The sequence below is a fragment of the Panthera leo genome, chromosome A3 (assembly GCF_018350215.1).
Source record: "Panthera leo isolate Ple1 chromosome A3, P.leo_Ple1_pat1.1, whole genome shotgun sequence".
Taxonomy (NCBI): domain Eukaryota; kingdom Metazoa; phylum Chordata; class Mammalia; order Carnivora; family Felidae; genus Panthera; species Panthera leo.
The window spans coordinates 73,377,642-73,404,708 of record NC_056681.1 but is presented as its reverse complement, the minus strand read 5'-3'; the positions used below and the strand labels follow the sequence as shown (position 1 = coordinate 73,404,708).

Sequence of the window (27,067 nt, the reverse complement as noted above, 5' to 3'; positions counted from 1 at the left end):
GTGTTTGTCTCCTGTTAGTCTTACTGGGACTCGTCTTGGCCCAGGTGTTTAGAAAAGGCACACAGGTATACGTAGGTATCGTCAGGTACACACAGGAGGGAACAATGAAGGACAGGTCAAGAAAAGCCTCTGTCTCTCCACGCAGGAGGGCGTCAAGTAGTCAAAGGTTAGAGTGTCAGGGTTGACAGTCCTGAATACTATCAGGGAAAAGCCAGGTGCTGCCTGACCCCATACTCCTGTGGTCTGAAAGACCCCAGCATTTCTGTCCCTGCCTCTCTCTTCGGCCTGGGATGCTGGAATCCACAGATCCCATTTCTTTTCCCAGGTGAGGACTCAGGTGAGGTGTCTTCCCAGCTTACTGCCAAGAGCCCTGCCTACCCTACCTTCCTTCTCTCATCCTGCTTTCTCACAAAGTCTCTGAACACCCACCTTGTCTGTACCCCCTTCCCTCTTCTGCAGTTCAGATGCTGTCTACCATCCTATCTCTGAGGTTCAAGTTCCCCTAAAATTACTGAGGAGGACTGGTGGAGACTGACGATTCTTGGTTCTGATTAGGATTTGCCTCCAAGGAGGCTGTGGATTCAGACACCAGTTGCTGCTCCTTCCCCGCTCACCCCTTCCTGCTGTGGTCGAGCTTTGCTCCCAGCATGCTGTGCAGCTGGCACCCTGCTCTCTGGTTACAGCCCACTCTAGGAACTGAAGCTATCAAGGCCTTTAAGTTATCAAAGATGTTGCTTTCTGTAAAGAAGGCTTGATTATTCCTCCAGACCCTATATTTATCTCAAAAAATGTTTTGTTCGCTACATGTTTTCTTCACTACACCCTAGTGTGAATTATTTTTTAAAATGCCAACAGAGTACTGAAAGGCCTACCCCCGTATCTCTTAATACCATGCAGCATTTAGTTTTCTTTTGTATATATAAGAAAGTCAATCCTGTGGATGCTAATATATGTACAGCAAGTTCCCCAACTGATGTGATGAGGTCGCTTCAGAATTCTGGAGTTTAAGACTGAAAATTCTTAGGGTCCTCTGTACCTTCACCTCTCATAACTTTTCCTAAGCTCAACAGGTTTGAGATCTTTACAGACCTACCCAAAGAGACATCACAACACAGAAAGGTTAAGATGACCCTCAGTTTAGGTCAGAAACCAGCTGCAGCGTTTGGAATTGTGAATTTGCTTAGATAGATAGATAGATTTATTTGCATTTTAAACAACTTTTATTGAGATATAATTTACATGCCATGAAAACCACCCACTATAAGTATATAATTCAGTTTTGATTTTTTTTTTTTAGTATGTAAAAGGTTGTACAATCATGACTATAATTTTAGAATATTCCCATCACCCCAAAAAGAAACTTGGTACCCATTAGCTGTCACTCCCCATCAATGCCCTCTGGCAGCCAGGGACTTTGCTTAGATTTCTAAATCTTAGTGGCTGGCCTAAGTCTCAGCATGACGAAGCACTGGCTTGTGCAAATCAGCCAGAAACAACCTTGGAATAATAGCCAAGTCAACTCATTTCATAATGTTATGTGACACTGGAGAGGTTGGGTAATTTTTTTTCAAAAGAATGTTTAATTTAGGGCAAATGTTTTTAAGAGTTCATTATTTAAGGGGGAGGCTTATTTAGGCACTAACATGTATATGGGTTTTTTTCTTTACTCTTAAAATTAGGTCCTTTAAAATTATTTCATCTTTGTGACCACTAAAAAACTATGTTGCAAGCAAGATAAACTGTAATTTATAGACTACTGCAAAAAAATTTTTCAATAATTTTTTTTCATCAAAAGAGAATTCTGAACCTTCGTAGTGACATCTAACAAAGATGCTAGGGACGAGTTAGGGAATTTTGCATCAGAGTCCCTCTTTGTGCCTGTAGCACACCCACTTTTTATCTAGCTGATTTATTTATTTGTTTATTTATGTACTTTTGAAAGCGAGAGAGCGAGAGAGAGAGAGATGAGTGGGGAAGGGGCAGAGAGAGAGAGAGGGAGACACAGAATCTGAAGCAGTCTCCAGGCTCTGAGCAGTCAGCACAGAGCCCGATGTGAAGATGGAACTCAGCCACGAGATCCTGACCTGAGCCAAAGTCAGATGCTTAACTGACCAAGCCACCCAGGTGCCCCTATCAAGCTTATTTTAACATGTGGCACTGAACTGAGGCAAGAGGAAGAAATATTTTACTTCTTTATATTTATATTCCTACATACTAGTAAAAAGTGATAGAATAAATTTTTGAAATAATTACTATTAGGAAGAAAGCCATGCTGAATGCAAAAAAAACAAAAACAAAAACAAAAACAAACAAAAAAAAAACACAACAAAACAAAACAACAACAACAAAAAACAACCTGAATCTCATTTCTTATAGTGGATCCAGGGTACCTGTGAACAACCAATCCATGGCAAAACATCTTTGGGATCCATGAAATTCTCTTCAGATGTGAGAGTTTTTACTGAGTATTTATCCTTTCTAGTATGAATATGGTAAATTAAATAACTGTAGAAACGATGAGCTTTTTTCCAAAAAAAGCCTGAATATTTGGCTATTTCTCTTATTGATACTTACAATAACATATCAAAAAGGCCTAAAATAACATCTGAAACCTTCTTTCTGTATAAGAATCCCAAGGCAGCCAAATCAAATTGGTTAGGTCTGGAGTCACCAAACCCACCTGAACAAATTGGGGCAGGTGAAAACACAGTATGAGATGGTACCACCAAGTGACCCCGTGTAATGCACAGACTCTGGTTCGAACAGAGGGTTATTTCTCAGGACCCACAGACATTCCTTCTGGACCTTAGAAGCCCACCCTCCCTCTCTGATCAGCACGTCTCCTGTTGGCCATCACATTTCAGACAGTGTATAGGCTACCCTGACATCCTCTCTGGGTAAGGATAAGCCTGGTCCAATCAAACCTCATGTCTATTCAAGTCATTTTCCACAACCAACTTCTGCAAAGTGTAACCCACCCTTTGCCACTTATCGAGGGCCATGGATGATTTTCAGCAGCTTAACTCTGTATGCAGGTTAACACTCTGCACATAGACACAAAAGACTAGCTTAAGTAACAACTCTGAGGGCAAAGAAAATGAACTCTTGTTGAAATCAGGTATAGTAAATGCAAACCTGGTGACACCATACCTTTCTTCCACTGAAACTTCTTTCAGCTGCTGGTGAGGTTTGGTGCCTTCCATCTCCCTGATGCTCACAGCATAGATCTTGGTGGTGTAATCAATGGCCTTCTCTCTGGCAACGTCACTGTCATAGCCTCAAACAACGGAAAGAGATGGGCATGGGGTTGGTCGGCAGTGGCACGGGGTTGGGGGTGGGGTGGGATGTGTGGAAGAGGCAGGCGGCACATGGGGCTCACTCACCTCCGTCCTCTTCGGCATCGGTGTCCGACTCCTCGCTGTCCACCAGCTTGCTCTCCTGGGTCCCCAAAAACTCCCTCGTCCAGATCATCAAGGCTGTGTCGGCACCACCAACTGTGAGCAGCACAGAGTCGTTGTGCAGCCACCTCACGTTGGTGACGTGTGCGCTGTGCCCCACATACTTCTTGAATCTTGCATGCTGGCCCTGTAAAGCCCAGGAACTGGTGACTACCCCAACCAGTCTCATGACTCCTGTCTCCAGACTATTTCATCCATATTATTTTCCAGAGCGGCTTCTAGTGGATACCAATTAAGCAGTTCATCCAAGCAGCAGTTTTCCTCCCGTTCTTTAGAGGGTAAGCTCCATGAGGGCAGGAACTAGGTCCCTTTTTTTTTTTTTTTTTTATAAAACATTACCTGGCTCATCATGGGTCCTCAGTAGGTGGTTTGTGAGGAAACAAATGAAATGTTAGATTACAGAACCTATTTCTGGGAACCTAACGAAATAGAAGCAGCTTGATTCTGTTTCTCTCAAATATGAAATGTACATTCTCCATAGGTCTCCTGTGTAAACTCCTGATGGTGAGTCTGGCTGACATTTGACATCACAAGTGTCTTCCCAGTAATCCCCACAGCCCCACAGTTGTACCACAGCCCAGACTAAGACAGAAGAGCAAGGGACTTCTTCTAATTCTGGGGCCTCAAGTAAGATTTAAAACAAACACAACAGTTGCTGCCACAGATGTTTGAAACAAATTTGGACACTGGAAACACAAATAATTGGTTTTAAAACAAAGTGAGCTACTTTTCTTTTTAAAAAATTTTTAATGTTTATTTTTGAGAGAGAGCAAGTGCACGCGCACGTGAGCAGGGGAGAGGCAGAGAGAGAAGGAAGGAGACACAGAATCCAAGCAGGCTCTAGGCTCTGAGCTGTCAGCACAGAGCCCAATATGGGGCTTGAACTCACAGACCAAGAGATCATGACCTGAGCTGACGTCAGACGCTTAACTGACTGAGCCATCCAGGTGCCCTAGTAAGCTTCTTTTCAACAAACCAAATAAAAGGTCCGGTTTATTAGTCATTATGGAAAGCTCTTTAGCACTGCACACAGGGCCATACAACATTCATTCCAGGTGGGGAAGGATGAGGTGGAATAGCAGTTGGCTGCTCACACTGTGCAATCCTGATAAGTGGTGGGAAGCCGAAGCTGCCACCAGAAACCAGCTTCCATTTCTGGCTCATGAGCCATAGCCTGGCAAAAACAGCTCCAGTGAGAGCCATTTAAAGAGGGAGTTTTTTTTCCATCCTCTCAGCGACTCTTGGAGAATACCTTAAGCAATGTGGGTAGCCACATGTTCTTTCTGAGGTTGTGAGAGGGCCATCAGTGTCCCCGCTGAAAACTTGACCCAATAACGGAAGAGACTTCCAGAGGGTTTTGGACTGGCATGCTAGGGAACCCGAAACCAGCACAGATACATGGCAGGAGACAGGTGCAGCAGAGTGCATGACTTTGAAATTCTCTTACTCAAGATCTCTCTGTATTTAGCAGACATTTACCTGACAGCAAAGTGGAAATGCCCACTCTGTCGCAGAGTAGTGAGTGTAGAAAGGTTAGGGAAGCAAATAGGCAGGCCATATTTTCAGGAAGCCCTCCAGAGCCACTAGTTTGCTAGAAAATAGGCAGAGCAAAATAAGGATTTCCAAGGGAAACCACTATGTGACTATGTGAGATCCAGAAGGCATGGAAACAAAGAGGACAGTCATAGTGGCTGCAGCCATGTGTCCTGCTGGTCTTCCAGCTGGAAGCAGGAACCTACCCATTATATGTACTACAAACACAAGCTGGTTTCTTGAGGAGGAGAAAGTAAAAGAGCCTGAAAAATGCCTCTCCATGCCCTGACTTATTTAAAGCACTACAGGATTTCTAGACAGGGTGGAAGAAGAAATCCAAAAACAAAAGTTCAGAGAAAAATTACTCTAAGTTGATCATAATCAAGTTGTGAAGGAAAAGAAAGGAACAGAGGAGAAAGAGGAAAAAATTCTGAGTCACTGAAGCTATTTAACAAAGCTGGGATTCTTGCAGCAGAGGGGGATTCAAGATTCTCAGAATAGGAACAAGATAACTGCTGGGTAGAACAATAAAGGGAATTTGCAGTTACTAGAAGTTTCTAGGAAACCAGCTGCTCCGCCATGAGAAAAAGGCCAGCAGGGATGTTTGGTGGCTCCCTTAGGACCTGTGGAAGGAGTCTCGTGAACACGTGACACAGATGGTCAGATGAGCTGTCCTTCTGGGTCATCATGTCAAACCATGCATTTCTGTAATACTCATAGAGATTCACTACCACAACTTTCCTCTTCCACTGAGTCATGAAAGAACAGAGAATGTCTCCACAAGGCTGGGTGTTAACTGCTGTTAGGTGAGAAATTCCTGAGAGTTTGATGGAAACCTATGTATCCTCTCCCACATTCACAACGTTTTGCATAGTTTCTCTGTCTGTAACATTTAACAGAGAGAAGGTTCCTCTCTGAAGAACCATTCTCCAGAGTCTTTGACTTTCTGGGGAGGAGACGTGAGAACTTGAGGGTGGGTTTTAGAAATGTAAATGGCATGGTCGTATTTTAACCTCTCTGGTATAGTGGAGAGTCACAGCTTTGCAAGGGAAGGGAGGCTATGGGAGTAATGGGCCAGGTGTCCAAGGATGGAACTGGGTCTTGTGATACATGATTTAAGGTACTAGAAAAATGGGCGGGCTCTGGGAAGGAGAGTCTATTTTATGGAGGCTGGCAATAATGTGATTATCAAGGGACTAATGACCTCATTGAGAAGATTTTAAACTGAAAAGAACACCTTTTTGTCATTGAGAGAATACTGCCTGGAAGAGAGACAGAGTAACTCCTAGCAAAGGAGAACAGGGAAAAGGGTCAAGAAGAAGATATGACATTAGAGTCTAACAAATGCAACCTGAATTTTGGGCAAAGAGGTTGCTGTGTGGTGTTGAGATCTCATAAGTATCATTAAGACTTGATGACATAGAACTCAATGTTAGAACACTACAGTGGGATGGTGTCTTAAAGTGGTAAGTCTGTCCTAACAAAATATCACATTCTGGGAGGCTTAAACAACAGAAACTCATTTCTCACAGTTCTGGGAAGAGGCTGGAAAGTATAAGACCAATTTGGCTCCTGGTGAGAGCTCTCTTCCTGGCCTAGACATACCATGCATGAGCACATAGAAAGTGTGCTTATGGCCTTTCCTCAGTGTGCATGGAGACAGAATATGAGCTTTTTGGTGTCTCTGCTTCTTCTTCTTCTTTTTTTAATGTTTATTTATTTTTGAGAGAGAGAGACAGAGTACAAGCAGGGGAGGGGCAGAGAGAGAGAGAGAGAGAGAGAGAGGGAGACACAGAATCTGAAGAGGCTCCAGGCTCTGTCAGCACAGAACCTGATGCAGGGCTTGAACTCACAAACCGTGAGGTCATGACCTGAGCCAAAGTCAGATGCTCAACTGACTGAGCCATCCAGGCGCCCCTCTTTGGTGTCTCTTCTTAGAAGGACACTAATTCTATCAGATCAGAGTCCCACCCTGTGACCTCATTTAACCTTAATTATTTCCATAAATGCCCTCTCTACATATACAGTCACATTGGATGATAGGGCTTCGATACATGAATTTTGGTGGGGAAACATTCGGTCTATAACAGACGGTGAGCTCTGTCCAACAGATTCAAAGCATTGGAGGAGGAGGACTACAAAGCTAGAACTATTCATCAGCCTGGGTCCATGTATTTGGGAGCAAAAGTGTGCCAGAAAAATCAGGTTAAGAGGAGAAAGAGAAGTGACACTGTCAAAGTTGTTTACATTGACCAGTGGTTTTCAAATGCTTTTAAATTATGAAACTCTTTCTTGCATCAAATCTTACATAGAACTCAAGAATAACAAGAAACAATCCAACTTATTATAGTGGATAAAGGATTTGTATGAACACTTCACAAATGCCCAGTAAGGAAACAAAGAAATGCTTAGTGTCATTAGTCATCAGGGAAACATAAATTACAAACACAGTGAGATCCCTGGGACAGCTAAATTTTGCAAGTGTGACAATACTGAATGTTGGCACCTGGAACTCTCTTACATTCATTATGAGAATATAAAATGATACAACCACTTTGGAAAGAGGTCTGGTGGTTTCTTAAAAAGTTAAACATGCATTTTCCCCTACGACCCAGAAATTCCACTCTTATGTATTTACATAAGAAGGAGAAAACATGTCTACAAGATTTGTCCAAAAAATGTTGATAGCAGCTTTCTTACAACGAAACACTGGAAAAGCATATCCCTTTGACAGCCATGCGGGTACACAAACTCTGTTCTATCCATACAATGGACTTCTGCTCAGCTATAAAAAGGAACAGACTATTATTAGGAGGAATCTCAGAAACATTATCTGCGTGAAAAGAAGCCAGACACAAAACAGTACCTACTTGATCATTTATATGAAGTTCTAGAACAGGTAAAACTTATCTATTATGGAAAACAATGGAATAGTCTTTTCATGTGAGAATGATGGGGGGTGGGGGCATTGACCCAGAAGTTAGCATGAGGAAACTTCCTGGGGTGATGATAGTGATCTATATCTTGAATCTGTATCTTGACAGGTGTTTGGATTATGTAGGTGTATGTGTTTGTCAACGTTCATCAAAAGGAACCTTAAAAAAAAACTGTGTAATTCAACTGTATGTAAATTTTACTTAAAAATCACCATAAGCACATTGCGTTAATGGTGTGGAGCCTCCTTAGGATTCTTTCTCCTTCTCTCTCTGCCCCTCCCCTGCTCTCTCTCTCTCTCAAAATAAATAAACTTAAAAACACCATAAGCAAATGTTGAACTACAGGTAATGATAGGCATGCTGAAACATTTAGGGGTAAGTATCCTTATATCAACAATTTACTTTGTTTAAAAAAATTTTTTTTTAAATTTTAATGTTTATTTTAGAGAGAGACAGAGTGCCAGCTGGGGAGGGTCAGAGAGAGAGGGAGTCACAGAACCAGAAGCAGGCTCCAGGCTCTGGGCTGTCAGCACAGGGCCTGATGCAGGACTCAAACTTATGAACTACAAGATCAAGACCTGAGTTGAAGTTGGCCACTTAACTGACTGAGCCACCCAGGTGCCCCTAAAAAACATTTTTTTAAAAATGTTTATTTATTTGAGAGACAGAGACAGAGTGTGAGTGACGGAGGGGCAGCGGGAGGGGAACAATGAATCCAAAGCAGTCTCCAGGCTCTGAGCTGTCAGTACAGAGCTCGATGTGGGGCTTTAACTGGTCAACTTGAGATCACGACCTGAATCAAAGTTGGATGCTTAACCGAGCCACCCAGGCACCCCTACAATTTACTTTGAATTATATATAGAATCAGGGCGCCTGGGTGGCTCAGTCAGTTAAGCTTCCGACTTCAGCTCAGGTCATGATTTCGTGGTTTGTGGGTTCAAGCCCCACAATGGGCTCTGTGCTGACAGCTCAGAGCCTGAAGCCTGCTTCAGATTCTGTGTCTCCCTCTCCTTATGCCCCTCCCCTGCTTGTGCTCTATCTCCCTCTCTCAAAAATAAATAAACATTTAAAAAAAATTTTAAGTTTGAATATGTATAGAATCTATGAATTCTTTATAGAACTCCAGGAGTTCACTGTATCATTTTTTGCCTAATCTGTATGCTTGAAAATTTTCATAACAAAATGTTGGGAAAATAAATCTTATACGGAAACTCAATGTATAAAATATAAAATGCAGAATGGCTCTGGGGTAGTAGGGGTGGGGTCCCAGAGCCCCTTCAGTTGGCCCCTACTTTGTTTGTTGAGGTTGTCCTTGAGGAGCCTCCTTGGAACTCTGGGAGTTGGAGGAACACAGCTTGAAATTTCTGCTATAGACAGCCTACCTGGGCAGGCTGGGGATGCAGATGATGAATTGCCAGGACCAACAACAAATGTAGCTCAGGAGCACGATGGAGTTGTACCATGGGGATTTTAGCTACTTAAAGATCTGCCACAACCCATCTACTAAAGCCAGGGTATCACTAACTTTTTGACTTGTCCTACGAGCAATCTCTTTCCAAAAAATGTAAAAGTAGGAAGGAAAAGTGCTACAGAGAACTGAACTGTGACCACACAGGAAGGGGGTGCTGATAAGTGATGGTGAATTGATGGGAAGGACAATGAAGGGAACACTGGATATACTCAGAAGCGTATCTTAGAAAAACTACCAAAATCATACCCTGACAGGATGTTTGCAAATGAAGAATTAAAGAGGAAGGCATTTAAGGAAACTAAAGTTGCTGCCGAGGGAACTGGTGTGTTCAACGTCTTAAGCGCACAAATGATGGAGGAGCGGATAACCAAGGATGAACGCAGAAGTCTTACACAGAAAATTTTAATAGTTTCAGGAATGCTAAAGTCAAAAACTAAGATAACCGTAAAGGAATTCAAAGATACAGGGAGGACTAGAAAAAAAATAGGCAAAAGTTAGAACACATCTTAGATCACATGATTTAATACAAACGGAAAGGAGATTTACTTATCTCCTCTGTAAAGAGAATGCTCTTCAAACCAGAAAGGGCAAAAAAGAACTATGTGCTTGAGTGCAGGTTCTTTTAACATGACCACACAAGTAAAGTCAGGAACAGCTGAGGAGTTTAGAAGCCAGGAGAGGTGGCCTCAAACACAAAAAGGTTCCTGTATTCAAAAGGGAAAACAAGCAGACTCTGGCAAATATTGATTCATGAGTTGATGCAATCCCTGGAAAATTCTAGGGTGAATTATTACACAAAAGGTCAATAAGCACTTGGAAAAGGAAGTAATGATCACTAGACAGCAACAAGGGTTCAGTGTGAAATACGTGTCTTTTACCGATTGGTTTATTAAAAGGGGAGATTTGCTTGCTTGCTTTCAGCAAGATATCTGCCAAATCATTAATGATGTGTTATCCGGAGTAGGATAGAAACGTGAGCTCCAAGATAGCACAGTCGGGTAAATGTAAATGTCTGATCCTGACTGAAGAACTAGAACTCAATGTGTACATTAATAAACAGAATAACTGAAAAGAGCTCCTGACGGTGATGTTTGGTTGTCCTTGTCTTTTTTTATTTCCCGTGATTTAAAACTTACACTTGTGAAATGAGAAGATGACATGATGCTGGAAGGGAAAGTAAACATTTTGAAAAGGTACTTAAAACGTGTTGACAGGTTAGAACAAGGAGGTGAAGTAAGATAAATCTTATTTGGTACAAATACAAAGTTCTGTGCTCAAATTTAGAGTATCAATTGTGTAAGGACAAGATGAGGGATAAGCTGAACATTTCTTTGGAATGAAATCTAGGATTCAGTTGCATAGTGTGGCAGCCCAAAGAGTTGGTGCTATTTTAGTTTGATTTAATACAAATACAAAACAAGAAGGTAAAATTCCCCCTGACCCTGAACTCGTCAGATTACATCTGAGATGGTGAATTCCATCTCAGAGGAGACAGTTTAGAATGGAATTGATAACATGGAGTGCGCCTAGAGGGAGGGGCAGCAGGAAACCATGTCCTGTGGGAAATGGCTGAAGAACTGGACATGTTTAGGCTGGAGAAACTGAGATTTCAGGGAGTCGAGGACTATCTTGCTCCATATGAAGGCTGTTCAGCTGTATATAGAGCTAAACGTTTTAATAACTGAACTATTTAAAAATGAATTGGGCTGCTTTGTGAGGTAGTACACACTTCCTCTCCAAGGAAGTACCTATTGGAAGGCACTGGCCCAAGATGTTGTAAAGAAATTCTTCCTCTGCAGTTTGTGAGATGTTGGATTTGATGACCAGTGAAGGCCTTTCAAGGAGGAATTCTATACCATGAGACTCTGACACCTAGTAGTAAACAGTGTCATAAAGGTTTTTAGATAGCATAAATAACAATGGTGATGTAGATAACATTATTGATTGCTTATATTTAAAAATCCACTTGGAGGGGCACCTTAACTGCCTCAGTAGGTTAAGCTTCTGACTCTTGGTTTCATTTTAGGTCATGATCTCATGGTTCGTGAGTTCGAACCCTGTGTTGGGCTCCATGCTGACAGCGCAGAGCCTGCTTGGGATTCTCTCTCTCTCTCTCTCTCTCTCTCTCTCTCTCTGCCCTCCCCCACTCACACACTCTCTCTCAAAATAAATAAATAAACTTAAAAAAAGTCTTTAAAAAATAAAAATAAATATCCATTTAGATACTATGCACAGATTTTAGGTTATTAATGAGACTGAGCAAGTAAATATAATAAACATGCAGTATTACCTTGACAGGATATGAAAAAAGCTTAACAAAACCGAAATCATCTCCAGTGGCTAAGAGGGAACAGTCTTTGGTAAGACTGGCAGCATTTACATCAGTCACATCGCTGTGTGCAGGCCAGATTCCCTCACACGTAGGCCCCAGCACGCAGGTCCACGTGTCCCACTCTATTTTCTCAATCTTAAAAAGAAGGAAAGAAATCAATATATTTTTGCACAACCTAGAGATCTTTTTCTTTATTGTAGTTGACATGCAATGTTACATTAATTTCAGGTGTACGTCATGGTGATTTGACAACTCTACGTGTTCATTAAGGTATGCTCAACAAAAGTGTAGCTACCACCTGTCACCACGTGACTCTGTTACACTACCAACGACTGACTATATTCCTTATGCCGTACTATTTAAAAAAATAAATAAATAAACAGCAATAAAAAATGTAGCTGAATAGTCCTTACTGATGACTTTGCCAGCACTAGGCAATTGTGTTGTGATCTGAGGTGCATAAGTTCTAAGATGCAGTTTTTAAGTGGCATATGGATTATCTAAGTAAACACTACAATCAGATAACCATTTATTTTTCTATGTATAAAATCATTATTTTGGAATTGTGGAAATCTGACAATAAGAAAGTTTTTTAGGGGGCGCCTGGGTGGCTCAGTCAGTTAAGTATCTGACTCTTGATTTCGTCTCAGATCATGATTGCATGGTTGTGAGATCGAACCCCTTATCATCAGGCTCTGAGTTGACTGTGGAGCCTGTTTAAGATTCTCTCATTCTCTTGGGGCGCCTGGGTGGCTCAGTCGGTTGGGTGTCCGACTTCGGCTCAGGTCACGATCTCGCGGTCCGTGAGTTCGAGCCCCGTGTCGGGGTCTGTGCTGACAGCTCAGAGCCTGGAGCCTGTTTCAGATTCTGTGTCTCCCTCTCTCTCTGACCCTCCCCCGTTCATGCTCTGTCTCTCTCTGTCTCAAAAATAAACGTTAAAAAAAAAATTAAAAAAAAAAAAGATTCTCTCATTCTCTGGCTCTCAAAAAATAAATAGAATAGAATAGAATAGAATAGAATAGAATAGAATAGAATAGAAAAGAAAAGAAAAGAAAATCTAAAAAGTTTTTTAGTTCTTGTAGGTTTTAGCATCATTTAAGCCATAAGCTAGATCAGGGTTTCTCAGTGTCAGCACTATTAATGTTTTAGGACAGTTGATTCTTTGTTGTCAAGGGCTGTCCTGTGCATGGTAGTATTTTAGCAGCATTCCTGTCCTTTACCCACTGGAGGCCAGCAGCCCTCCTTCCCAAGCTGTCCCTAGACATTGACAAATGTCCCTGCGGGAAGAGGCAATATTGCTCCCAAATAAGAACTACTGAGCTGCATTAATCAATGGGGCTGATTATTTAGCAAATTATTTTAAAAAGTCACAAGATGTAACTTTTTTTGAAGGAGTGCTTCTAGAAGGAATGAGTAATAAGATTCTGCAGCTAGCCTAATATCCTGTATGCTAGAGAGAGACCACCTTACGAACTTGAAGAGCTGTTCATATTGCATTACTATGACTATATTCTATCCTTTAAAACTGTTTTCTCTGAAATTCATGGACAAAAGATTTGAAATTCATATAGGTGAAATCCTGATATAATCTAGGCTTTCCTTTTTAAAATAAACAATAGTAACAACACTGTGTATTAGACTTTCCTGGGGGATTTGATCTGTTAACGCACCTACGCATTACAGAGAAATGGCAAGATAAAGATGCAGTTGGGTTTTAGTCACAACGTGGGGAGGTATTAAATGTATTTTAGTCACTCAAATTTCTCCTCATTTAACATTCTGTGCTCCTCCTGGAACCATGCCGAACTGGAACCAAAAAGCAGCACTCGCCCTGGTGATTTGGGGTGCCTCAGGCAGGACCACAGACTGAGTTGACTTGAGGTGCCTCCTCAGCAATCATCTCCATTTTCTGGGGTTCTTATCCACTAAACTGGCCTTCTCAGGAAGAGAAGGCAAACGGTCCTGCTGGTTCTGCAAGCAGGCTTTCTGGCCACTGACTCCCTTCCACGTTCCAGATTCTGTTTCTGAGACTTTCCTGTCCATCTCCAGTGCCAGCGCCCTATGTGGCAGTTTCCCTGACCTCGTTATCTAGGCACAAAAGCGGGCAGTTGGGGCGGGGGCGAGCTGTTATTGCTCACCCTGAGATCACCCCAGCAGATCATCCTTGGCCAGATCTGGACACTGAGGTCCCCAAGCAAATACCCAATTTGTTGGAAGCTACAGAAATTGCATTTAAAAGGGAGCATTAAAAAATGATCCCTCTAACCCACAAAACCCAAAAGAGGCAAACTCGTTAAAAATCCTGAACCTTAGATGGAAGAGGGGTCCTCAAAGGGTCTCTTCCATAGCACCTTGCCTTGGGCAGATGTGTCATTACCATCATCATTTTCCAGGGGAAGGAAGATCCAGAGAGGTGAGTCACTTAAATCACAGCTGGTTTAGGAGGCAGAGGGAAGTGGGCTCAAGAGAGCCGGCCTCCTAGTTTAGTGCTGCTTTGACTGTGCTGTGCTGTACCAGATGGATTTAAATGGGCATTTTAGTATTCGTCATACTTAACAATTTGTCGAGTAAGGTTTGTGTTAGTTTCACCATGGCTGTTAAAAAAAAAAACAAAAAAAAAAAAAACCTTTTTTGAAAAGAGGGTTTCTGTAGTGCCTGGGTGGCTCAGTTGGTTAAGCGTCTGACTCTTGATTTTGGTTCAGGTCATGATCTCGTGGTTCTTGAGTTCGAGCCCAGTGTTGGGCTCTGCACAGCAGTGAGGAGCCTGTTTCAGATTCATTTTCTCTGTCTCTCTCTCTCAAAATAAATAAATAAACTTAAAAAAGAAAAAAGAAAACAATACTCAATTCTGCCTCACTGGCTTTATTATAGCAAGAACATTTTTGTTCTCTGACAGTGTGGAGCCTGCTTGGGATTCATTCATTCTCTCTCTCTCTCTCTCTCTCTCTCTCTCCTCCCACTCCCCCAAGATAAATAAACTTTTTTTTTTAAGAGGATTTCGTCATCCTTCATAGGTAGCTGAAGGGCCTGACACTACTGGTGGAAGAAATGCTGAGCTGCGTCTCCACTGCCCTTAGGTGGCAATACCAGAGAATCCCAGGCGTGAAAACATCAGCTGGATGGCCTCCGCAAACAGCAGCACCAGAGATCAGCCTCTGGAATACCAACTGTGTACCTCAGAGTGACAGATGAACTCTTCAGAGCCAGAGTCTGGTATGTGAAGAAGCCTTCTTATAACACAAATTTTCCTCTTGTGCAGATTCTTAAACACAGTAATTGCTCATCGGTCCCAAGTTGGTATCCTTCCCCCTCCACCATTTGGTTCGACTGAATTTTATTTTAGTGCACTTATTTTGGGGCACCAGAACATGAAGGGAAAACACAGATGAAGTGATGTAAAATGATGCTTAAATACACAGGAAAAATCCAAAAGGCCCCATGGTCTAGGCTGCCAAGTAGTCACACATGGACCCCTCGAGACTGGGACCACAGCTCCATGGTCCTCTTACTCTCCTGGAGGCTTAATCTCCCTGTCTGTAAAATGAGACTGACAGCCATCACACAAGAATGTTCACAAGACAATAACACAGGCGTACGAAGTGTCCAGTGAATAAAGGACTTAATTTAAAATATCTCTTACTCAAGGCTACAGAAGTTTCTTTAAAAAAGTTAGAATGACAACTGATCAGAGATAAATACATTGGAATCTGGGAGTGAGATCGATTGATCAGCAAACAATTTCCATTAATATAATGCCAGCATCTCTAACAACTTATACTTCTTAAGTACCGCACATAGACTTCTTTTAGAAACCATGAAAACATTATGAATGGGCACATATCCCAATGTTTCTGGGAGTACTTTGCAATGATGGGACGGTTTCTCTTAATGACAGACTGAAGTTAGAGGCAGATGCCTATCCCTCCGTGGTGTACCCTCTGACACCTTTCCCTCTAAGGAAGCAATTATTTCCTTTTCGTTCATCAAAGGTTATATAGCAAATAAATGACTCAGGTTGTCTCCTGGGGCTAAGAAGAGGTCCTTAATGCTCAACCAGGCAACCACCTTTCAGCCATCCATGTTCACTCTGTGGAACCTCCATACAGACCCTGGAAGAAGCACTTGGCCGCAAAAGCACCTTAGCCTTTAGAAAGGCATTAGTTCATGGATTCAAAAGTTGTATAGAGGCTTTGATTTCAACAACTAAGAAATTATGTATGTGGCCAAAGACATGAGGAAAACAGGGAAAAGGGAAACAGTTTGATACAAATGGATGGTCAGGTTGTACATAGTTTTTGTTTTAAAAAGTAATTTTTCTTACCGCAGAAGATAGTGTTGTTACAAATACTTACTGAGAAAGTAAGTTTCAAAAGTTTATGTTCACAGAAAGCTTTGCACCAAAGGACAGGGCATGTCCAATGGAAGAAGTAATATGTAGCATTCAAATTATAAGCTTAGTCATTGTCTTGCAGCAGAGGAAGATTAAGCACAAGGCTGACTGTCCAATGCTCCATCAGCAGACCAGTGAATTCATAGGTTCTCAGAATGTAGGGAACCAGATTAAGCACTCAGATTTAAGAAACAATCAAGCTTAAAGGTACACTAAATATAACCCATACTAATGGATAATAATGGACAGGCTTTATTAAAAATGCACATATTAAATTTTCACGAAACACTTTTAAAAAGCTCTGTGTATGACTGTTACCTCGGAAGGTCTTATTATATGCCGCTTGCCTCTCGGAGCTTCAAAAAAGAGTTGTTCTTTGGCACCCGAATTAACTTGCAATAATTTTCCTAGTATGATAGAATGAAGCAAAAAGACAATTAACATCTGCATTTATCTTTCTGTTGTAAAGATACAAGCACGGTTGCAACTATTTTGATTCATTTTAATCAGGCTCATAAATTGAGCAAAAGAATGCTGGATTATCCAGAAGTGCACGTAAAGTCAATTATATGGCAGGGCAGAAACCCCAAAGCTATGAATTTTTTAATGTGGGCGTCATAAAATCTGACCTTGCACATCCCTCATAGAATCAAGCCTGCTAGGTTTTACTCTGTTATAAAAGGAATATCTGTTTTTCAAAAGCTTGACTAAATCTAGGCTTTTTGCTCATTTTCCTGGTTGCACAAATGTGTAGTAAAAGGAAACTGCTTTGGCAAGAATTGTGGCATCACAAATGAGAACCTTGTGGTAAGCACTCACATTTACCCAGGTCTAAATTCTAAATTTGTACTTTAAAGCCTAGAAACTAGAATATAGTGACACATAAAACAACATAAAAATGCTTGCCCTCTCCCCCTATCTTACTTGAAAAATTGTAAAGAAATCCAAGATTTTCCCAAAACAACACGTTGAGCAAAAACAGTCTTTCAGTCTGATGTAAAATTAAAATCTAGTAATCACTATGATTAATGTTGAAGAAGAATAGACACCCTGATTCTCCTCTTTATACCTCATTGATCCTTTATGGCTTGAAATTTAAATGACTCAAAAGACACACACTCTAGTATTTTTTTCAGCATTTTTAAATCATGGGACATTTCAAACACATATAGAAGTAAGAAGAATATAAAAAACTCCTACCGCCCAGTTAATGTTCAGTTTCAACAGTTATTAGCACATGGCCAGCCCTGTTTCATGAGCCTCCGCTCAAGGCTTTCACCCCAGATGATTCTGAAGCAGATGTCCCAATACTTCATTGGTAAAAAATTCAGTGTACATTTACATCATACTATTTCTTCCCCTGCTCTCTTTTCCCCCATAACTCTGTACATCTAGTAGTCTTGAAATGTCTTTCTTGCAAAAGTAATATCAAAATAACTTGTCATGGTCTTTAACGTTTAAGTGGGTGCCACCTGGGTCTGAAATCTAGTTTGGCTAACCTTCAGAAGTTACAGGTCTATTTCTCAGTGAATAATTAAAAATAAGGCTCTCTAATTTTGTAACTGAAAACCTTAATTGTTTCTAATTTGCTGGGTTATAATATGGTGATGAGGGGCCTCGACTGTGAGAAGCAAGTGAATTTGAAAAAGTTTCTTTTGAAATGGGCACATTTCCCTGAATTTATGGCTGAACATATACAAACAAAGTAGGTAGTTAAATTAGCTTTGGCTATTTAGTATTGTAAGAAAATGAATAATATTTCTCCAATGAACTAAATAGACCTACAAAGTATTTTTTAGTATTTTAAAGAAAACTCCAAAATTATCATAATAGTTAAGTGAAATACTTTAAGACTGCAAGATTATTAGAGGATCTAAACACAAGACACAGGCATCAGAATGCTGTGTAGCACCACAGACACCTGTGGGGTACCAACCTGGCTCATGTCCCACCCCTGAGAACTTCCTTCCCACCTTGCCTGGACCCCTGTGGTTGCGTTTGTCCTCTGGTAGAAGACGCTGCCCCAGACGCTCCCAGAGCCTGACCCAGTCAGGCTGCAGATGGGAGTGGGCACTCAAATTCTCTTTCCTGGAAACTTAGGATCTGGGAAACTCAATCGGTGAGTGCCTAGCTGGGATAAGATGGACTTTGGAACTTAGGGTGACTTTGGGGAGCAACAGAACAGACCATGTGCAAATGAATTAAGGAAAGTTGTCCTGCAGAGACAGGGGCCGAAAACCCAGGAGAGCAGTAGACTCTGAAATGAGCTGCCTCACAGCAGGAGAAGAGAGAGGAGCGAAGTGCCTGCTTGCTTTTCTGGTTCAATCCTAAAGCCAGTTCCTCAGGAGATGTTGCTTCCTGCTCTTAGATTCTATGAGCTATCCCTATATCTTCCAAATAACCTCATTCTTTACTATTATTTAGAAAATTTAAGCTGAGTGGGTTTGAGTTCCTTGCAACCAAGGATGTGAAGAAATTTTTAAAACTGCAGCTATTCTTACATTAGGAAAGAGGAATTATGGGTATGATTCCCACCCCCAACCCCAACCCCCTACCATATTCTTTACTGCAGTTACTACTTTTTTTTTCAAGCACACAGAAAATATTTGGGTCACCACTCTTTTTTTCTGCTGCCTCTGCTCTGTCATAAAGGCACTGAAATATTCTGAGAACAGAAGCAAAGAGCAAAAAATCTGTATAATCCATGTATAATTGCCACTTAGTAACAATAACTCTATTCTTTCAGAAGTGTCACATTTTTATTCACTAGAAATGTCTACTCACAAGGTGGAAGAGAATCAGAAGAGCCAGATGTCCTCATTACTAAGCAGGTATAGGAAACCACACACCCTGCAGGTGGATAGAGCTATATAATCCACGAAATGATTCACACCCATCATCCTAGTTGTTATATAATTTTTAAGTTAGAACAATTCCAAAATTCATACTAAATGTACCAAATATATCAGATCATTTGCAATGAAAATGGGAATGAGAGTTCTATTATGGCCCAAACTGTTGACTGGACTTATAGTCCTGATATTTCTAGAAATGAACTAATATCAACTAGGAAATATTCTTCCAAATTTTATCTCTCTCCACATTTTCCCCCTTCTCAGCAGCTTTCATTCAGGGGCAGCTGACATTCCTGCAAAAGGCTGATGGGCTTTTTGGTTCCTTAGGACCCATGGTTGCCATGGACACGAAAGGCTGTGCCACCCCCCACCCCTGATGAGCCAGCTGGCTCTAGCAAATGTGTTCACTATTTTTGACAAGATCAAAGGCATGAAATAGAATCCTGCTCCTAAATTCTGCTCTCTGCCCTTGCCGGACCCTCAAGGCCCTGCTGTGAAAAACTAGGCTGGTCTTGAGGCAGTATGGCACATTCCTGAGGTCAGCCACTTTGGGAACTGGGATATCAGGAGCACAATACCAACATGACACATGCCTCATGGCAATCAAATTGGAGTTAAACCAGAGAAGGTCCATGGGCATACTTGCTCTGATTCTCCAGGTAATATAACTCCTCCCTGAAAATCAAAAGTATTCTATTTTCCTCTCCGTCCATAGAACACATTTGGTCTGATGCTCTCATTTGACCAAAGGGGCCACATAGGACAGGAGATGAGGTAGGTTTTCAAAGACCTCGGCCTCCTTACTCCCAGTGCCTTTTCTATCACCCTGAGCTCTGGTTGGACCACAGAAGCTGGCTTAGGGCAAAATTGTGGAAATAGTGAGGTTTGCTCCTTTGCCTGCAAAGTGATGGCTCTACATTGGGGGCCTTTATATATAAAGACTATCACCTCCATGATTGCAACCCACTGATCCTGGCCAAGATCTTGTTCTTTCCACCTAGGACTTTCTCTTCTTTATAGCCCTAGCATCCAACACAGGGCCTACACATTTGCAGATTAAAAAAAAATCCCCAAATGCAAATAAAATACAAAATAAGATACCATTTCATACCTATCAGGATGGTTATTATAAAAAAGACCTCCTCCCAAACCAGAAAATGGCAGGTGTTGGTGAGGACGTAGAGAAACTGGAACACTTGTGCCCTGTTGGTAGGAATGTCAAGTGATACAACAGCTGTGCAAAATAGTATGGTGGCTCCTCAAGAAGTTAAAAATAGAATTACCATTTGATTCAGCAATTCCCCTTCTGGGTAGATGCCCCAAAAGAATTAAAAGCAGGGTCTAGTACACTCACGTTCATGGCAGCATTATGCACAATAGCTAAAAGGTGGAAACAACACACGTGTCTGTCTGTAGATAAACAAAATGTGGCATATACACACTTTGGAGTATTATTCAGCTTTAAAAAGGACGGAAAATAAACAAGAATTTTTTTTTTAATACTAAAAAAGGGGAGGGGTTGCCAGGGTGGCTCAGTCAGTTAAGAGTCTGACTCTTGGTTTCCGCTCAGGTCATGATCTTGCATTTTTGTGAGTTCGAGCCCTGCGTTAGACTCTGTGCTGGCAGCACAGGAAACTGCTTGGGGTTCTCTGTCTCCCTCTCACTCTGCCCCTTGCCTACTTGCACTGTCTCTGTCTCTCTCAGAATAAATGAATAAATTTTAAAAATTTTAAAAAGGAAGGAAATTCTGACACATGCTATAATATGGATTAATCTTGAGGACATCATGTTAGGTGAAATAAATCAGTTACAAAAAGACAAATACCATATGATTCCACTTACATGAAATACCTCGAGGAGTCAAATTCATAGCGACATAAAGTAGAATGGTGGTTAGCAGGGTCCGGGAGAAGGGGAAAAGGGGAGTTCTTGACTGATGGGTATAGAGGTTCGGTTTATAGAAATGGACAGTGGTGAAGGTTGCACAACAGTATGAATGCAGTTAATGGCACTGAACCGTACATTTAAAAATGGTTAGGATGGTAAATTTATGTGTATTTTACCAAAATTAAAACAAATGTAAAAGAGTCTTCCCCATTGAAATTGATTCTTCCTATGTCCCATTTTCTCTTATAAATAATATGTAACATGTAAATAAGAACCAAGTGTAGTCTCCAGTGACCACTGTCATGGTGGGATTTCACATATTGTGCTATGTATTTTGTGGGTGTTGGATTCCCAACAAAACACACCGTACTCTATTTTACAGATGCATAAGGCTGCCCCTGACTGTTCTAAATTCTCCTCCCAACATGACATAAATTGGGACATTAGCAGGAGAATTTACAGGGGAAATCACTGTCTTTTTTTTTTTTTTTTTTTTTAACAATAAAGCAGAGAACATCCAAGAAGGGTGGCTGAGAAGTAGCTGTCTCCCTCTATCTGTTTGGCCTCAATGGTTCCTAGAGGACTGTCAGGCCACCAGTGTCACCTCTGATCACAAATGCCAGCCTAAGCCCTCAGCGCTGTGTCTGGCAGGGCTCTGACATGAAAGTGAGAGAGACTTATCTGATCTCCCTTTGCCCTTGTTGGGACTTGCACCTCTCGCAGTAAAGAGCATGCTTTCTTCCATCTATTGCACTATATAAAGTGCCTGAAAGTTGTAAGGCTCAAATAAAGTCCAAATTCCAATGCATCAAGTACAGTTACACATGAATACCTGCTTGGCAGAAGGATCAGTCTATGGCCAGTACTTCAAAAAAAAATACTTGAAATAAAATATTCTGGCAACTCTGAAATAATCTCTATTTGGTGGAAGATCTCAGCACCTTTTCTCCTGGCTGATTTTAGTTGCTTTTCCACTCCAGGCTTACTCATCCTTCCAAAGATGGCAGAGAACACCCCCCTCCTGCCCCACCTCTAAATCTTTTAGAATTACTTAATTACCTCCAGGATAAAGTTCAGTGCTCAGCTTCCTAGTAGGAGGTAAAGGTTCTTTTGCATCCTGTCCTGGTCGTTCCCTCCACATTCATCTCTCTTCTCGCCCTCAGTCACTCAATATTATTATTTCTTAATTTCCCCTGTTTCTCCCACCTCCTCATCTTGACACGCCATGTTCCTTCTGAGCCTGGAATGCTTCACCATCTGGTGAACTTCTGGTCATCTTTCAAGACCTACCTTAAAGGACACTGCTTCTGTGAGGCTCCATGGACTCCCTGTTGTGAGCTCCTTCCTTAGAGACACCACTGGGCTTGGTGCTTTCTACCATAGTCAACTAAAACTCCTTTCAAAACTGGGACCCTGCCCATTCCTAAATGCCTACTCCAAACTCTAACAACAGCTAAGTCCCTGGGATGAGATTTAAAAGTGACCCCCCCTGGGGCAATGATGCTCCATCTTGGGTGCTGAATGCTGACATGGCCCACTCAGAGGCCCTGCATAACACCTCCCTGTGACTCTCCAGTTCTTGTCCCCATGCCTTAACATTTGGGCGTCTATTTTTTTCAAGCACAAGTATGTCTCCCCCACTAAATTATAAACTCTTGTGGACTACTACAGGAACTGTGTCTCACTTCTGAATCATCCACATTTCCTGCTTTAAGACTTTGCACATGTAGAAACTAGATTTGTTAAATAAACAGGCAAATTCCCATGGCATCTGTGGGCATGACTTGCAGGAGGTAGGGGGTCGGCTGGGAGTTTTGGAGAGCAGGGTAACTTCAGGTGAGCTGCGTGCAGAGTTCTACCTCTGTCAGAAGATGAAAATTGCTAGAGACTTCTTGGGCAGTTCTTGGAGAGGTGGAGCATTGGTAGAAAAAGGAAAACAGTAAGGAGGAGATACAAGGCAAGGACAAGGAACGCCGAATCCAAAGGTGAAGTGGTGGCTTGCCAGGGTAACAGAAGGCATCGTGTATCTTCAATGGTCTTAAAACTCAATGGCTTGAATTAACAATAATAATAGTAGGAGTAGTGGCGGTGGTAATAAGACAGAAAAACTACGCAAAATGTTAACAGCAGGTGCCCCTGCGTTGTAAAATTACAGTTGCTTATATTTGCTGTGGGTTCTCCACTCTGTCTTTCTCTAAAGCTCCACTGTTCTTCTCTCTGGAAACATGTATGAATGGATATTGACTTTTTTGAAACAAAAATTTTGTCGTGAAAGCCACAACATACTTTACCTCTAGAGTCCCAGTCAATATGGGTAATATAACTAGAAGCACCTTTACAGATGCCCACCCGTTTGCTTGTCAGTACGTTGTAAATATCCACAAAGTTATCATGGGATGCCACGGCAAGGTATTTTCCTGTATCTGTAAAGAAAAACGTGCAGTTAACACCCAAACATTTTATTTTATTTATTTATTTATTTTCCAATATATGAAATTTATTGTCAAATTGGTTTCCATACAACACCCAGTGCTCATCCCAAAAGGTGCCCTCCTCAATACCCATCACCCACCCTCCCCTCCCTCCCACCCCCCATCAACCCTCAGTTTGTTCTCAGTTTTTAACAGTCTCTTATGCTTAACACCCAAACATTTTAGACGAGAATTTACTTCCAGGAACTTATTTCAAATGGGGAAAATGTCAAGGAAGTATTTAAAGAGTCCACTCTCATAAATTTTTGCCCCAAACACATATTAGAAAGCTTCTGCTTTAATCTTCACCTTTTGAAAATTTAATATCAGAGATCATTTCTTTTCTGTGATGGAAGGAGACCATGTCTTCAACAGTGTCAGCATTTACGACCAGGAAACTCCCATCATTCAAGCCAACTGCTAAGGCTTTCCCGTCAGGGGAGAAGGCACAGCATCTTCCACCTACAAAAGAACCCACAAAGAAAATATGTTGGATTCTACTATCAAACATATTCAATGAAGAGATGGAGAAATGTGCGTATGTGCATTATGCATAGACATGTTACTGTGTCTTTAACACTACTTGTGAGGAAAACTAAAACTTGGTCATTTAAAATATATCTTCCTGGGGTGCCTGGGTGGGTTGGACCATTGAGCGTCTGACTTCAGCTCAGGTCATTATCTCACTGTTCGTGGGTTCGAGCCCCGTGTCAGGCTCTGTGCTGACAGCTCAGAGCCAGGAGCCTGCTTCGGATTCTGTGTATCCCTCTCTCTGCCCCTCCCCACTCAGGGTCTGTCTCTGTCTCTCAAAAATAAACATTAAAAACAATTTAAAAAACATATCTTCCCTTCAAACCCAAGGACAAAGATCAGAATGCTAAAAAACAAAACAAAACATTTTCACTTTGAGGTTTATCCATTCATTTCTTACTACTTGAATACTGGGATTTTCAAAAGACACATGGAGTCAACGGATGAAAGGAGCGAAAGATTAAGAAAACCAGTATCTTTGTCCCGAAGAAAAGAGATGATACTTGCAAATGGGAATTCTGGAATTCAATTTCTAGAAACCGTTTTTTGGTTATCATGACCTACACCCAAAACTTGCTTCAGAGACCTTGTGGATCTTGTAGTCACTCCAAGTCTGATCCACGCATCATAATGTGTGATTCTACAGGTGAAAGATTTTATCTTGCCTCTTCTGTACTGGATAACACTCTCTCAAGAGGTGTCTACAAAACTAAACAGTATGGGCTGACAGGGCTCCATGAGCAATGTTTTGTACTGCTCTCTGCAGGGTCACAGGGAGACATTTCTGAATGAGTATGGACTCTGTTGGGGGAGCGGTATTTAATAGGATATATGTTTAAGAATAGCACCCCCCCCCCCCCACCTTACTGTCAAGGCTTTGGTAAGCAGAGCTCCGGGCATGGAAAAGTCACACAGCATTGTGCTAAGGCATTCCAAAGTCAGCTTCCACACAATCCCCTCCATCACAGTTCATGGTATGCTGAAAGCCATGTTATACCAGTAACTTCAAACTGACTTATCTAAATTGTATCTTCATTCATTCACTCAGTAATAAGTTATTTATGTACTGCTATGAGTCATGCACGGTGCTAGGGCCAAGAGGACAAAAGACAAACCTGTCCTTGAGGAGAGTCATCAAGATTAGGTTAGCCATATATTTTAGTGAACAAACCATGACACTTCTGAGAGTGAAAGGAAAAGCTATTAATAATTACACAGGGACAAGCTTTCTAAACTGGGTGGAAAGGTCAGCCCATCTAAGATACATTAGTAGATGTTCTTTTGAACTAAGACTTAACCTAGTGAATAAAGCCCACTGTCTGACATTGAAGTCACTCACAAGGAGGTCTTGGTGTATCATTTTCCCAGTATAAATTAGTGGTCAAATGATTCAATCAGGTAGTGGTTTAAGAGCACAGGCTTTGGACTCAGACATGGGTCTGAATCCCGGCCTCACCACTTACTAAGGGTCCACAAGTCCACTGTAAAGAGAGGCTATAGTATGGCAGAAAAAAACAGCCTCAAGCAGTAGCCACAGGTGTGCTCTCTGAAGCCATGCTGCCTGGGTTTGAATTCAGTTCCGTCACCTACTAGCGGTGCAAGACCAAATGCAAATTGTTAGTAGTCACTGGCTCAACAATATTAGCCACCATTGTTACTATCGTCTTGACATCGTTTCTCGTTTTATCCCCCTAGAGTACATTCTCCACATCTCTCTCACTTCTAAAGCTACCAGGTACAAGTATTTTAGGGCCAGACCCCAATCTCATCCTTTCCTGAGAACTATTACAAATTCTCTGAGCCTCAGCTCTCATGTTTCCTCCTTGATGAAGTTGTCCCTGGCAGCATGCCTTCCTCTGAGTCTCACCGGTCTCTCCACAGCACTCTCCACCCCACTCTGTGTCTTCTGCAGGCCTATGTAGATGGCATCGACAGGCTCCCTTGCCTTCTGGCTTTGATTGCCTTTGGCCAAGGGGGAGCGTGGACAGGAGGCTCGTGGGAGGGAACGAGGAAAGAAGGGAGAACAGAGAGTCTGGGGTATGTACCCCCTCCCCCCCCAGCAGCTTCCCGTGGGCCCACTGCATGCTGGCTGCATCCCCAGCCTGACGGATGGTCCTAGTTCCTGCCAGCCCCATCATCTCATACAGCTCTAACTTTCAAGGTTCCGGCACTGTTCTCTCTCTCTCCTCTTGCCCCTCAGGCCCAGGGCTGGTAAAGGCACCAGGCTGTTACTGGTGCTGCACTATCCCTGGTCACTTCTCGCCACTCTGCCCACTCCTCTAACAAATGGTCTCCTTTTGAGACTCTCCTCCGATTGCTGTATTTGAATGGACCGTCTGTTGCTGGGCTCTGTTCAACTCTTGTCCACCTCTGACACTAGAGATGGGACCACTCACTGTGGGATCCCCAGTACCTGACACATAGCAGCTACTCACTAACTTGTACTTCCTGGTATACCTCTCTGTTCTGGTGCACATAGGGGTTAAATACAGGTTTACTCATTTTTTTGATATTAACTATTTTTTTTTTAATAAAACTGACTTGTTTTTCAGTAACAAAATCAGTTGTTAGAGGCTGTTAGACATAAAGATAAACAGCATTCTGGAAATCTGATGTGTTTCAACAGATTCCCATAGCTCTCCATGAGAAGAAGAAGGACATATTGCCCCCAGGTGGCAAACGTCTGTGCAATGCAAGGGAAATGAAGGAAATAGTAGATGAGGCCAGCCTTCTGGAATTTACGTCTGTAGCGAAGAACATTGAATTCCCATTCCCTTGCAGATCTGGGGGCATGTGACAGGCACACTCGGGAAATATTACTTGAGCGAATGAATGAACACACCACATTCTGTTGTTTGTAAATACTTTTACAGATGTGTAAGGTGATTGCATGTACCTTTTTTGAGCTTGCGCACTGCCAGCATGCGGTGCTGGGAGGATAATTCCCATATCCGGAGAGTTTTATCGTCGCTCACGGTTGCACAGATGGGCAGGAGAGGGTGAGCTGCCAGCCCCCACACTTCTCCTTCCATGTGCCCCTGTGGGAGAGGAAACAGGGCAAGACAAACGCGGCTCATGCTTCCTGGCTAGCCCTTTGGTGGCACTGCGCTGCATACCTAGCCGAAGAGGATCTTAAACAGCTCACAGTTTGAGCTTCCTTGAGCCAAGATGAAGGCACTAATTTTTTTTTCATCTGAACTTGA

At 42.0% G+C, this 27,067-nt stretch overlaps 1 protein-coding gene across 1 annotated transcript in view; it reads right to left on the bottom strand.

The window, feature by feature from the left end:
• EML6 (EMAP like 6) overlaps positions 1–27,067 on the bottom strand; it is a 277,088-nt gene that overhangs the window by 41,664 nt on the left and 208,357 nt on the right. Inside the window, exons 21-27 of the mRNA XM_042932287.1 lie at positions 26,761–26,902; positions 23,643–23,795; positions 23,154–23,285; positions 16,439–16,527; positions 11,689–11,865; positions 3,384–3,585; positions 3,151–3,277 (exon numbers count right to left, since the gene is read on the bottom strand). Coding sequence (XP_042788221.1) covers positions 3,151–3,277; positions 3,384–3,585; positions 11,689–11,865; positions 16,439–16,527; positions 23,154–23,285; positions 23,643–23,795; positions 26,761–26,902 — 1,022 coding nt within the window. The remainder of the gene's footprint in view (positions 1–3,150; positions 3,278–3,383; positions 3,586–11,688; positions 11,866–16,438; positions 16,528–23,153; positions 23,286–23,642; positions 23,796–26,760; positions 26,903–27,067) is intronic.